Source organism: Mesocricetus auratus, unplaced genomic scaffold (genome assembly GCF_017639785.1).
Source record: "Mesocricetus auratus isolate SY011 unplaced genomic scaffold, BCM_Maur_2.0 Super-Scaffold_15014, whole genome shotgun sequence".
NCBI lineage: Eukaryota > Metazoa > Chordata > Mammalia > Rodentia > Cricetidae > Mesocricetus > Mesocricetus auratus.
Window position 1 is genome coordinate 4,149,156 of NW_024429186.1, and position 14,680 is coordinate 4,163,835.

At 41.1% G+C, this 14,680-nt stretch overlaps 1 gene segment (V, D, J or C); it reads left to right on the forward strand.

Annotated features, from left to right (window-relative positions):
* The first annotated feature begins 1,180 nt into the window (after nt 1–1,180).
* Nucleotides 1,181–5,369, forward strand: LOC121139531. The segment is given in 4 exon segments: nt 1,181–1,197; nt 1,812–1,881; nt 1,963–2,295; nt 5,071–5,369. Coding segments are annotated over 3 exon segments (678 nt in total).
* The last annotated feature ends 9,311 nt before the right edge of the window (nt 5,370–14,680 follow it).

The following is a 14,680-nucleotide window of genomic DNA, read 5'->3' on the forward strand; positions in this document are numbered from 1 at the left end:
CATCTGTAAGTCTATCTGTAACAACTTTCCACTGTCAGGAGGTTTTTTCTCAACTGCAGTATATGACTGTGACCTGGGAACTCAGTCCTTGATGTTTCAGCACCAGTGTTGAGCCAATGTAGCTCTGCTGTTGGAGAACTGGTCCCAAGGTGTGACACACTCACTGCCCTGTGCAACCCCTAGGTCAGGGGAAGGAGAGAGGGAGAAGCTGGGAATAATCACACAGTCTGTCCTTCACTGCATTTAGCATTGCATGTCTCATATTTTTCTCTGAATAGTTTTTTTCTAAAAGGAATGGTTTTATGTCAAATTGGTAATACCAAGTCTCATATATGATCGCTGAGACTTGGGAAAAATATCAGAAGAGCGTACATTAAATCCAGATAGTCCCTGTTCCCACTCAGGACCAGAAAGTAGAGACAACGAGACATCCTCACTCCTACATCACACAGCTGTTCCTCAAACATGCGTTCTGACAATGTTTCATATGACATCCTGATGCACAGGCCGCCTCCATCTGTTCATAGCTCTCTGGAACTCAGCTAGGATCTGTTTCATTATGGTGATTTATTGTGTTTAAAGTCCTCCAGTCTGGTGTGATGTCCCAGGTGTATGTACCGCACCTGTCCTATGTAGAATTTCATCTTACTATGGAGACTCATGAGGTTAATGGTGATTTCTCATAAGGGATTCGCTTTCTTTCTAGAACCAGTTTCTTTCTGGTATACTAGTGAAGGACTCCTCCTATGTGTTTATGGATAGAAATGTTTGAACCAATGTGTAATTAGTAAATGAAACAAGAGAGGACATGAAGAGGGACAGAGACTTATAGGAAAGTCCCAAGAGGAAACAGTGGTGCACACTGTGTATAGATATTATCATACTATGTCTTATACATGGTTTTAAAAATAATAAAATATGTAATGTAAAAATATCAATTTTACATAGTTTTAGAATTTACATACTCATGTATTTTTTACTCTGTGTTATTTCTCCCATAATCTCTTCTCTTCATTTTCTCTCCCCTCCTACTTTACCTTTATTCTACTAGACAACTCACTTACACATCATCTTGTATTTTTATTCATATCTGTAAGCACACGATATCTAAAAACTACTGATGTGAGTCTCATTTGACGTTTGATTTCTAAGATCACCTTAATTAATGCATTTATCTCTAGTTCCATCCTAAATGATGTAAGTTTCATTTTCCTTGAATATGTATAACTTCTGTTGTGTTGTTTATGTAAACATTTCTTCTTGATGATGAGATCATCTGTTGATAGATACATAGTTTATTTACATAATTTTGTTATTGTGATATTGCTTCAGTAATCAAGCTGTTTACTTGATTTTTGAAGTATGTTTGCTTTTGTTCATTTGGGAGAGGTTTTCAGTATACCATCTGGTGGACAGGCAAATAGTCATTGCATATATCTGAAAGGAGGCTGTAAATTTAGTACTCAGTAGGTTTTAAATTTCCGTCACCATCACCATCATCACAGCCACCTTCTGTAAATCAATCTGATAACCTTGTCCCAGGTGGAACCACTGTCTCAGGCCTGACATGCTTTGAGACCTCAGGTTGTGATGTTTCTTCCTCAGCATCATCTGAGGTCCCTGGGAAGAAGGATGCTCCACATATTCTTAGAGAGGATTAGGACAGGATCTCAGCATCTTCTGCTTCAGCAGAACTAGGTCCTTATCTAAGAAGATCCCTGCTCATGAATATGTAAATCATGTGAGTGTGTGGTGGTAAATACAAGGATGTCTACAACAAAAACAGCATATGATCTGTGTCCTCTCCACAGTCACTGAGCACACAGGTCCTCGCCATGGGCTGGAGCTGGATCATCCTCTTCCTGGTGACAGCAGCGACAGGTAAGTGACTCCAAGTTCCAGACTTGAGGAGGGTCCATGCACTCAGGTGACAGTGACATCCACTTTGCCTTCTCTCCACAGGTGTCCACTCCCAAGTCCAGCTGCTGCAATCTGAGTCTGAGCTGGTGAAGCCTGGAGCATCAGTGAAAATATCCTGCAAGGCTTCAGGATACACCTTCGCAAGCAACTATATGAGCTGGGTGAAGCAGAAGCCTGGACAGGGCCTGGATTGGATTGGATGGATTTATCCTAATAATGGTAATACTAAGTACAATCAGAAATTCCAGGGCAAGGCCACACTGACTGCAGACACATCCTCAAGCACGGCCTACATGGAGCTCAGCAGCCTGACATCTGAGGACTCTGCCATCTATTACTGTGCAAGATACACAGTGTTGCAACCACATCCTGAGTGTGAAAGAAACCCTGCAGGAGGAGGAAACTGCTCTTGGACTGAGATGACAGAGAAGATTAGCCTGGAGATTTGCCCATGAATCATCACACTGGGTGTCCCTTTGTCTCTTCCCAGACTTAGAGGGTTTTGTCAACGTTTCAAAAGGACTGAAGGGAATAAGTTAAGCTGATTTCCGCTGCCATTAGACCTCACCATACATTGATCAGCTGTTTAACAGTGATGTTATCCATGAATATTATTCTTTTTTAAAAAAGCAAATATAGGACAAACTGAAGCAATGCATGATGATGTTTACTGCTCTTACCTAGAAGGGACTGGAAATGATTCTGGAGTAGCTATGAATGGGCTGTGAATTAGATTATTCCCATAAGAGACAAATTAATAGAATTTGAGCTAATTAATGACTCTTTCATATTCCAATTTTGTTTTCCTAAAGCAACCAAAGAAAGTTTGTGGGAAGGGATCCAATTGATTTGGGAATAGATGTTACATGGATTTAGTGATAAGAGAGTCCTCAGTCCTTGTAGAACTTCCATGACTGCATGTAAGGCAGGGAAAGAGCTTAGGATATTTTGTAAGGGTGGATTAAAATCCATTGTTATCAAGGAAGAATAGATAAGAAGCAGCAGGGAGGGAGAGATATAAAGGAGAGAGGGGGGAGAGAAAGACATAGACAGAGAAACAGCGAGACCGAGAGACACACACAGAGCACAAAGATGAGTGCATATGCATGGGGAATATCTGGCAAGAGTTTGATGGGGGATATAATAAAATGAATTGTATGAAAAAAACAGTATATGTTGTACATTTCTTCATGGTTTTATTAAATAAAAAATCCTGTGCGCACGTATTAAACAACAGAAGGGAACCTGAGCCAAAAATGAAGCCTCCTATAACACTCTCTGTCACTCCTTTCCTCACTGGAATGGGGCACACACGACTCTGCTCAGACTTTTTCTCTTGTTCATAGCCATCCCCAGTGAAAAACATCTCTCTTTGACTAAAACATTCTCACATTTGTCTAGGGCACCAGTGACAAAATTCCCACAACAAATAGAAGACAGAGAATAAAGCAAATGAAAAGCTGGTGGACTATGAAGCTGAAAACTTTCCATTTTGTTTGGTTTGGAGTGAGAGAATAACGTTCAGAAAAGAAAAGTGAGTTTTGTATCACTGGATACAAATCACAGTCCTGGATCATCAGGTGTCTTGGCTGAGAACAAGGTTCTTTCTATAGAACAGCTGGACACTAGGACCCTGAAATCATGCTGGGGAAACATCAACTGAAAATTCCCTAATACTTTGCTCTTATCACTCCTGTGTTAGCTGAAATTAAAGTGTGAAGATTGCTTTTTATGTACTTCTTCCGGCAGTCATTGAATGAACATAATATTTTATACACATTCAGTTTCTAAGAAGTGTGATGAAGGCAATCCAAACTTACTCTTACATGCAGTTATATTTTCCCCATCTGTTCCAAGTGAAATCTCTAGATCATAATAGGTGAAGCTGTGCATGAGTATCGTCCAGCAAGTCTTGTAAGAAGAAACCCACTGAGATGGCACCATCTAACTGTGAAAAGGTCATAGAAATGAACAAACACCATGCAGCAGAGTCTGATATCCACATTCTAGACTTGGATGAATCCTATTGATCAGCCTTACCCAGGATCAGAAGCAACTCCCATAACAGATCATCCTGATGAATATGGAGCACATGCCAGCAGGGGATGGCCACGCCTCAGCCATTCAGGTTCCTAAGGAACAGGTGCAAAGACAGAACAGCAAGGGAGGTCACCACATCAATCTGGAATTTCTTCCTTTTGCTGAGTCACATATAACCCTGCTAAATGACTGAAACTTGTCAGAGAAAAGATTTGGTCATCAAAGGACTCAAAGCAGAAGGGAGTTCAGATCATCAGATCACTGCATTTGGTTGCTTTAAATGAAGTCACTTTCCTGCAGGTGTCACAGAAACAATCATAGTCCAAAAGAGCTCTTAGCCATAACAAAGTTTCACTAATAGTTGAAGTAATTAGTCAATTAACCAATTACTCTGCAACTCTCCTTTCAAATACAGAGTATCTACTAAAGGGTGCCTCTTGAGACATATCCCACAGCCACCAAGAAATTCCTATAATGCTGGGCAGACTAGAGAGACAGGACTTTATAAAACCACGGCAATGCAGACCAAGTAACAGATTCCCTTCCATTTCAGTCATCCTTACGTTAGTTCGCATTGAATTATCAAAATGTAATTTTTAGTTTTTAAACTTCCACGAACTTACTGTGCAATATCTGGTAAGATAAGCAGTGAAGAGGTCATGTAAAAAATGAAAAAACATAAATTAAGGATGTTGAATCTTTCTACAAACGAAGATGAATACTATTTTAGTGAAATCAGGGTCCTCACGACTTCCTTGTCCTTCAGGCATTTGCACTAGTAACTGCTGCCTCTAAGGTCCGCACTCACCTGAGAACAAGTTATATACAAGGTATATCAGGAAGATATGCAAATATGTCCTCCTTCTGCTCATGAAAACCAGCACTGCCATGACTCCTCAGGCCAGGCAGACGACTCTTGCCCTGTGTTTCCATTCAGTGACAAGCGCTGAAGGCATGACAATCAACATGGTATTGAGGCTGCATTAGGTTTTCTTTGTTGCTCTTTTAAAAGGTAGATGACGATGGATACTGAGTGAGTGAGTGGACAAGAATGGGAGAGACAGTAGACACGCATGATAGTTTCTTGATAAATATCCTCTCTGTTTGCAGGTGTCCAGTGTAAGTTACTGCTGGTGGAGTCTGGAGGAGGCTTAGCACAGCCTAGAAAGTCCTTGAAACTCTCCTGTGCAGCCTCTGGATTCACCTTCAGTGATGCTGCCTTGACCTGGGTCTGCCAGCCTCCAAAAAAAGGGCTGGAGTGGGTTGTAAGCATAAGAACTAAACTCAATGATTATGCAACCTATTACGTGGATTCGGTGAAAGGCAGATTCACCATCTCCAGAGATGATTCCCAAAGCATGGTCTACCTGCAAATGAACAACCTGAGAACTGAGGACATGGCTGGATAATCCTCTTCCCCGTGTCAGTAACCACAGGTAAGGGGATCTAAGTTCCAAACCTGGAGAAGAAACAGAATGTTATGTGACAATGACCCCTACTCTGTATTTTTATCTACAGGTGTCCAATCACAGGTCCAGCTGCAGCAGTCTGGGCCTGAGCTTGGGAAACCTGGTTCCTCAGTGAAGTTGTCATGCAAGGCTTCTGGCTATACTTTCAGTAGATACAATATGAACTGGGTGAGACAGAGGCCTGGGCGGGGCCTGGAGTGGATTGGATGGATTTATGGTGGAAGTGGTAGTAATAGCTACAATCAAAAGTTCCAGGGCAAGGCCACACTGACTGCAGACATATCCTCCAGCACAGCCTACATGGAGCTCAGCAGCCTGACATCTGAGGACTCTGCCATCTATTTATGTGCAAGAGACACAGAAGTTCCACAAGAATGGAGATTACAGAAACATCAGTCTGGGCACTTGCCCCGAAATAACCATTCTAGACTTCCCTTCTCTGCCTCCTCCCCAAGAACCTATGTTGCTTAATTCAACTTTGCAAAATGCATGTGAGTAAAAAGTGGTTTTGATTTAGGATACCTCTAGAGGACTCCATATCATGAGAAAAGTTTGGCCAGAGACTGCCTGAATTGACACAGTTCATTAATAAAACAACAAAAAGGAAAAAACTGTGATGATGAATTATCATAAAAATACATTTTTACCTTGAGTTATGGGACGTTTTTCAGCAAGAACTGAGAATAAAGTATAATGCACATTTGACCTGTGCAATCCAAATCACCAATATCTGACAAATAGAAGCTCCTTTCACAATGTTAATTCTTAAGTGACCTCAGTGAGGTTTTTTGGCCATGTAGTCCAGCAAATGTTCCGGCATCATAAAATGAAAGTCATATTTATATCAGAATGCACTGCCTTTTTTATTATGATTTTCATAAACTGGACAAATGTATTATGCATTATTACATTACTTTCAAGATCACACTTATCAAAATATTTATGATATATATGGCAATTGAGGTATATTTGGAAATATCCCTTAGTCACTGTTGTTCTGGTGCCACATTTATTGCCTTCACTGTCCATGTACCCAACTCTACAGTATCAAGTTAAATAACATGGACCTATATGATACAGCATCAAGTCTTGTCATTCTCATGATATAGAGTATCTGATTTTCAACAAATTGGTGAGTTACAACCAACATGGAGACAAATGGCACTTGGTAGTCTCAAGTGTTTGATGGAATGTGATGTCTCATATCACAGAATCTTAATTTTGCATGTCCTTGCAGTGTATATCCCCCATGACCAGTATGAATACAATATGCTTAACATGGTGAAATCTATGCTGAATGCACTGTGGCACACATGGAAACCCTACGCCAATTCTACGTTAGAGATTTTTGCAAACCCATGCTGAATTTAAAATACTGCTTGACCCAACAATCACTGTATAAATCACTCTCCTCTCCTCCTCCAACTGAAGAGACGGAACTGAGCAGAAGTTTTGAGATTCTTCCCCTCCTGGTCCCTGACTGAATGGGATTCTTTGATGTACCAGGAAAGCATCTGCTAGTGGCTATAAAACCTTGACTTCAGGACTTATCTCCTGTCATCTGGATAAATCAGTTTGAAGCCAAAACCCCTCATACTGCAATATTTCCTGCTGTATACAGACATTTGTGAATCAGTGTGGCTGTTCCGCAGGAGGCTGGGAGGAGATATATCCCATCATCCAAAAGCACCACTATTGTTCTTATACACAATCGGCTCTACATCTGAGTAGAGACACTGTCTCATCTATGGTTATTGCTGTTCTGTTCATAATGCCAGAATTAGAAACATCATAGATGTCTGTCAGTAGAAAATAGGTGAAGAAAATATGGTACAATAACTGTAAACCCTTATATCCATAATCATTACATGCCTACAGGACAGTGTGATGCAATCATGTCCAAAAGGTTGAGGAATGAATCACCCAATCTCATATTAGATTTAAGCCTCACTTCATGTGACTGAATGAATCTGAACACTATGTTGGGCAAGAACATAAGAATAGACTGGAGAAATCTAAAGTCATGACATGCATTCAATATAGTTTGATGCAATAGTATCAAAAACATGTGGAGTGATTCAACCAATATCAGATTATGGTTAAGGAATGGAATATTATGGTTATGCGATGGAATCAATTCTGACACTGTGTTGGCCAAGAACCTAGGATTAGGTAGGTGGAACATGTGAAAATATTCCTGTTATCCTGAATGTACTATCAATAAAACAATTCCAAAGAATTCTGCTATATTCATTGAACAGTGTCTCAGTCAGACATTATTAGAGAACCTCCTCCAATACTAAGGAATGCAGAGACAAGCTGGAGAATGTGCCAAAAGTGAGAGACCTTGGAATACTCAGTGTAATGTCGCCTTCAAATCTGTTTCCACTGAGCTTATGGAAACCTCAAAAAGATGCTCATGAATTATGAATTCCATAGGGATTGGAGGACACCAAGGAGACACAGCTTTCCAGATACAACAGGATTGATGCAGACATGAACCCCCTGATGTTGTAAATTAAAAAGAGAGGCCCTCGAGGGAAAGATGCCATGTCACAGGGATCAAGGAGAGTCTTTTTTTATCATTTTTTTATTTTAATTTTAAATAGCTTGTTTTACATGTCAATCTCAGTTCCCTCTCCCTCCCATCCTCCCGCACTCCCTTCCCCCCTCCCTCCCACTCTATTGCCAAATCCTTCCACATATGGGATATCTAGAGTCTGTCATTTTACTCTTGGTAGGGTCCAGGCACTCCCCTAAGAGTCCAGGCTGAGAGAGCATCTCTCTTTGTGCTATAGGCACATGAAGACAGTTTGTATACCAGGGATAGACACTGATCCACAGCTCAGGGCCCCATAGGTTGCCCAGGCCTTCTCACTGACACTCACATTTGGGGGGTCCAGATCAGTCCCATGCTGGCCTCCCCACTGTTGGTCTGGGGTCCAAGAGCACTCCCCTGTTCAGATCAGCTGTCTCTGCTGGTTTTGCCAGCCCATTCTTTGCCTATTTGCTCATTACTCCTCTCTCTCTGTCACTGGGTTCCATCCCCCTCCATCTTCGGGCCCGCTCCCGGCTTCCAGAAGAGCCGCCCACACAGGAAGGCGATCAGCCCCTCCAAGACCCCAACTCAGCGAGCCCAGCTTCAGACCCCAACCCCAGGGATTCCAGCTTCAGCATCCCCAGCTTCAGCTGCAGTAAGGAAGGAGACCAGTGGAGACGGAAAGACCCCACCAGCACCCACTGGAAGAAGAGATAGGAAGAAGACAGAATAAGAGATCACTCAGCAATAGAAACACCAACATGACCCCACCAGAATCCAGGGATCCAACACCAAGGAGAGTATTTTTTAATTAGAGAAAGGGGGAATAGAATTGTGGAAACAAGCTCTAGAGACAGGAGCAGCAGGATATAGGAGAAAAGACAGAGGAGTAGAGAAAGAAAGGAGGGAGAGAGAGGTAAAAAGGGGAACAGTTAGAGAGAGGGAGATAGAGAAAGACGTAGAGGTAATGATTGGAGGTGTGCAGGGCCCCTTTATAAGGGAACATAGTGAATATACACAGATAGTGCTCTTAGTGGCTGCAGCTGAGAGCATTTTCTGTCAGTTCCCTAAAGACAGGCCAGTACAGATTCCCACATACTAACAGCTGAGGGTCTATGACAGCATTACAGGGTCTTCACAAGTCTAAACCAGATGGAGTTGTGATGCTCACAGGGGAAGTAGACAGAAGCTATCTTCAATTGATAAATCCTTTACAAAGGCAAAATATTTTCTGCTGGTGTCTCACTGGGTATATAAACTACTCTTAAGGAAAGTCACTTTTTTAATTTTTATTTTTTATTACTTTAATTTTAAATAGCTTGCTTCACATTTCAACCCTAGTTCCTTTTCCTTCCCCTCTTCCCGCACCCTCCCACCATCCTCCCAGCCTCCCACCCTATCCCCACTTCCTTCCACATAGGAGATATCTAGAGTCTCTCGTTTCACTCATGGCAGAGCCCAGGCACTCCCTTAAGATTCCAGGCTGAGAGAGCATCCCTCTTTGTGTTATGGACACAGGAAGTCTGTTAGTATGCCAGGGATAAACACTGAACTACTCCCCAGGGCCACATAGGTTGCACAGGCCTCATGCCTATAAGTACATGGCCAAAATAAAATGAACTCAGTGATATTTTTGTATATTCTTTGTCTCATAATGTTTGTCAGGAATTTTTTCCTCCTACAGGATGTATGTATGTATGTATGTATGTATGTATGTATGTATGTATGTACATAAATTTAGGTTTCTACTTTTGTGACTCTCAAATGGGCAGATTATAGAGAATGAAAGATACGTGTGCAGTCAATCATAAATGTGTTGTATTAAGCAAAGTTTCTCCTCAGGATTCAGGGACAGATACAGGAAAAGAGAAAGAAAGATTTAAGACCCACAGATGTTGAATGAGTCCAAGGATACAGTCTCTTTCAGACACAATAAAACTGGTGCACACATGAAATCACTAGACTGTGGAAGCAAACACAGGACTTACACAGGTTCAAGCCACATTGGGAGTCTAATGCTGAGAGGGGGAACTGGACATGGACACTCATTCCTAAACAAGAAACTATCTGCAGTTGGTACTTACATGCAAAGGAAAAATAATATACTTCAGTAGAATGTCACTTACTGTCTTAAACACACTTCACAGCAGCAGGTCTTATACCTAAGACCAAAACAAAACAAGCAAAATTGTATTTTTGTATGATTTTTGTTGCAGATAACTTTATTAGGCTTCTCTTGTCTTCCTAGTCTTTTGTTTGTATATTTTCATTTCCGATTTTATTTTGGGTGCTTTGTGTGTTTGTATGTGTGTGTCTGAGGGAGAGAAATAGAGAGAGAGAGAGACAGAGACAGAGACGGAGAGAAGAGAGACAGACAGCGAGAGACAGAGACAGAGATTTTTCTTGTGGCATTTTCTTGTGACGGGATATAGTATTACTGTGGGAAAAGGTAAATTTTGACTACAATGTAATGCTTAAAAACTAATTTTTCACTATAGAAAATTTAGAATCCCACCTTCGAAAATCATGCATTGATTGTTCTTTGACAAATTATAGCAGAGTGGATAGACATAATATGTGAATTTATGTATCTGTCATGTGCACGAACAACCTGTTTGGAGTGTTACCAACAATTTCTGGTCAGTTGCTGACTACACTATTGATAATTTCTGTCTTTCTGCACTGACAACAATGAGGTAGATTATATGGAAATTTCTATATGCTTCACTACTCATTTGTTTTCTCAGAATATGTGCAGAGTCCTCAGAGATATATGGTCCTGTCCAGAGTTAATCCAACATAGACACAGTCAGGCAGGCCTTTGTTTCTTACAGCAAAGATATTATTTTAGTTTCCATCAGCTTATTGGTTGTTATACTATATTACATCATGAAGAAATGATTCATAGCCCATATCTCTCATGTAATACCGGTGTCATTTCCAGGAGTCCTACATGACATCATCAAGACTGTCTTCATGTCCAATGTATCTGCTGTAATTCTGATGTCATTTCCAGTGCAGGTACTAACATTTGGACTCTTCCTACAGTTGGTCCATCTTCACTTTCTCTAAGTAGAGCTGTGATTCTTTATCCATTCTTGGAATCACAGGACTGCTTCAGTACTAAAATAAAAAAATTCAGCTTCTTGGAGTCACCCAGGGCCTCTGATGCATCAATAGCTACTCATTTTTATCAATGTTCCTACTTTACTGTACACTGTTCTGTGAGTCCTTTTCCTGTCCAGTCTGTATAATGAATGCTCGCTCCATGAAGTTCAGAAGGGTATATAATACAATTTTTCAAGCTCTGAAAGCAAACAATTCTTTTTTATCATTTTTTAATTTAGTTTTAAATAGCTTGTTTTATATGTCAATCCCAGTTCTCTCTCCCTCCCCTCCTCCCGCACTCCCCTTTCCCCCCAACCTCCCATCCTCTTGCCAATTCCTTCCACCTAGGGGATATCTAGAATCTGTCATTTCACCCAGGGTAGGGTCCAGGCTCTCCCCTAAGAGTCCAGGCTGGAGAGCATCCCTCTTTGTGCTATGGGCACACGATGACTGTATTCCAGGGATAGACACTGATCCACTGCTCAGGGCCCCGTAGGTTGCCCAGGCCTTCTCACTGACTCTCACATTTGGGGGTGTCCAGATCAGTCCCATGCTGGCGTCCCTGCTGTCAGTCTGGGGTCCAAGAGCTCTCCCCTGTTCAGATCAGCTGTCTCTGCTGGTTTTGCCAGCCCATTCTTTGCCAATTTGCTCATCACTCCTCTCTCTCTGTCGCTGGGTTCCTTGGGTTCAGTTCAGTGCTTAATTGTGTGTTTGCCTCTGCTTCCATCAGTCACTGGATGAAGGCTCCCGGATGGTTATAGACATCAAGTTCATTATCAGGAATGGGCATTCGAGGTGGTCCCTCCACTATTGCTTAGCTTGCCAATTGATGTTATACCTTTGGATCACTCGAGGTCACTCTGGTGCCTGATCTGTCCTCGATCCTATGATTCCCTCTTCCCCCTATTCTACCCCCACCCCCTCAACTTCCTGTTCCCCCATGACCAACTCCCTTCCTCTTTACCCCCTCTATTCCTCCCTGCTAAGAGTACAGCAGAAGATCATTAGGAACAATTTCGATGAATTTTTCCAGTCATGTTTTATATCTATCCTAGGTCTTTCAACTATCCACCTTCTGGATCCTGGCACTTCATGTAGTTTCAGGGGTGGGCTCCTTCTCTTGGTATGGGTCTCAAACTGTATCAGTCATTGATTTGACCACTCCCTCAATATCTGTGCCACCTATATGCTAGCACATCTTGTGCAGAAACATTGTAGGTTGAGATCTTGCGGATGGATTGGTGTCCAGTCTGCCCACTGAACGTCTTACCTGGTTACAGTAGATTGATTCTTCAGGTTTTGTATGCCCCATTGCTAGTTTGATTTGGTTATTTCCTGCTATCTAAACATCTTTTTTTTTCTAGAGCTTTCAGGTGTACTGTTAAGTCTGTTGTATGAGAATTGTCTAATTTCTTTTTTCAGGAAAGTAGTTCTATGAACTTTCCTCTTTTTCCTCCTTTCATAGCAGTGTCCCATAAGTTTGGATATGTTGTGCATTCATTGTAGTTGAAGGCTAGGAGGTCTCTACTTTCTTCCTTTCTTTCTTTCTTTCTTTCTTTCTTTCTTTCTTTCTTTCTTTCTTTCTTTCTTTCTACCTTGACACAGGAGTCATTAAGGAGCAAACTGTTAGTTTCCATGAGTTTGTAGTCTTTCTGTTTTTACTGTTGTTGTTGATACCCAACTTTTATCCATGGTGGTCTGATCAATCAACGAGAGGTACTTTAATTTTCTTGTTGCTGTTGATACTAGTGTTGTAATTGAGTATGTGAAACAGATACAAAGACATAACAGCAGGTGCGGTAACCACATCCATTTGAGGTTTCTTCCTTTTGCTTACCCACATATAACTGTATATGTGTGAAACCTGTCAGGAAAAAGATTTTTTCATCAAATGGCTGAAAGCAGATGTCTCTTCAGGTCATCATCTCACTGCATTTAGTTGCTTTAAATGAAGTCATATTCCTGCAAGTGCCACAGAAACATTAAAACCATAGTCTAAAAGAACTTTCAATCATAACAAAGTTTCTCTAATAATTCAGCTAATTAATCAATTAAGCATTATTTCCCAACTATGCTTTCTAATATAGTATGACTATTCCAAGTGTCCTCCCACAACCACCAAGAAAGTTCTACATCTCCCAGGGGGATTGGAGAGACAGGAAATCATTAAAACTAAGACACTAAAGGTCAGGTAATTGACACTTCTCCTTCCTATAGTTACCACAGACAAGGAACATATATAATTTTACTTTTATTATTTATTTATTAAAGTAAATTTAAATTGGAAACAAGGTTGCTTCACAAGTCAGTTCCAGGTCCCTCTCCGTTTCCCTCCCCTCCTCACATCCCCTCCCCCCACTCCCCCAATATCCCCTCATTTCCCCAGGGAGGGTGAGCCCTCTTTGAGGTGTCCATAGTCTGTCATTTCATGCAGGGCAGGGCCTAGACCCTCCCCCAAAAGTTCAGGGTGAGAGTGCATCTCACATTGTTGGATGAGAGTCCAAAGTCCATATGTATACCCGGGATAAATACTGATCTACTGCCCAAGGCTGGATAGATTACCTAGGCCTCCTCACTGACACCCACATTCAGGGGGTCTTGATCAGTCCCATGCTGGATTCACAGGCATCAGCCTGGAATTCAAGAGCTAACACTTGTCAGGTCAGCTATTTCTGGGGTCTAAACCAGCCCAGTCTTAATCCCTTTGGTCATCAGTCCTCCCTCTCTGTTACTGGCTTTCTTGAGTTCAGCTCAGTGCTTAGCCGTGGGAGTCTGCCTCTTCTTCCATCAGCCACTGAATGAAGGTTCTGTTTCCCAGACTCTCTGGCCAGTGGGATTGTAGGCTGGCACTCCCCAGATCTATGTCTAAAATCCATGTATGAGAAGAGTATATGCCATGTTTCTCTTTTTGTGACTGGGTTACTTTGCTCAGGATGGTTCCTTCTAGTGCCATCCATTTGCCTGCAAATCTCAGGATTCCAATGTTTTTTTTGCTGAATAGTATTCCATTGCATAAATGTACCACATTTTCTCTATCCACCCATCGGTTGATGGGCATCTAGGTTGCTTCCAAGTTCTGGCTATTACAAATAATAACCTATATTTATGTTTGAGGAAAATTAATGGCACAACTGCAAACGTGTTAATTAATGCATCCCAAACACAAATATGTAGCATGTGTATAAAAGCAGTTTGTGATGTTTTTAGTATTTCTCAAGGAATAACCTCTTTATTATCAATGTTTATTTAATATGGATATTTATTCATATTCATATGTATGTATTCTATAATGATGATAATACTGGGGTCCTTGTGAATGTTAAATTTACCCACATCCTGTCCTCAGCCAAGTTTCATTAGAGAAATTTTATGTATGCTTCAATATTCATTCTCATTATCTTAGTTCTCCTTGAAATATCAATTAGTAATTTTTAAATTTCTATCAACTTATTGAATATGAACTGGAAAGATGACAAATAAAGAATGCATGCAAATAATAAAGAAAACAGTAAATTAAGGATGCTGAAGATTTTCAAAAACAAATAATGAATAATATTTGAGTGAAATCTTGGTCCTCACTACTCTCTTGTCCCTCAGATATTTG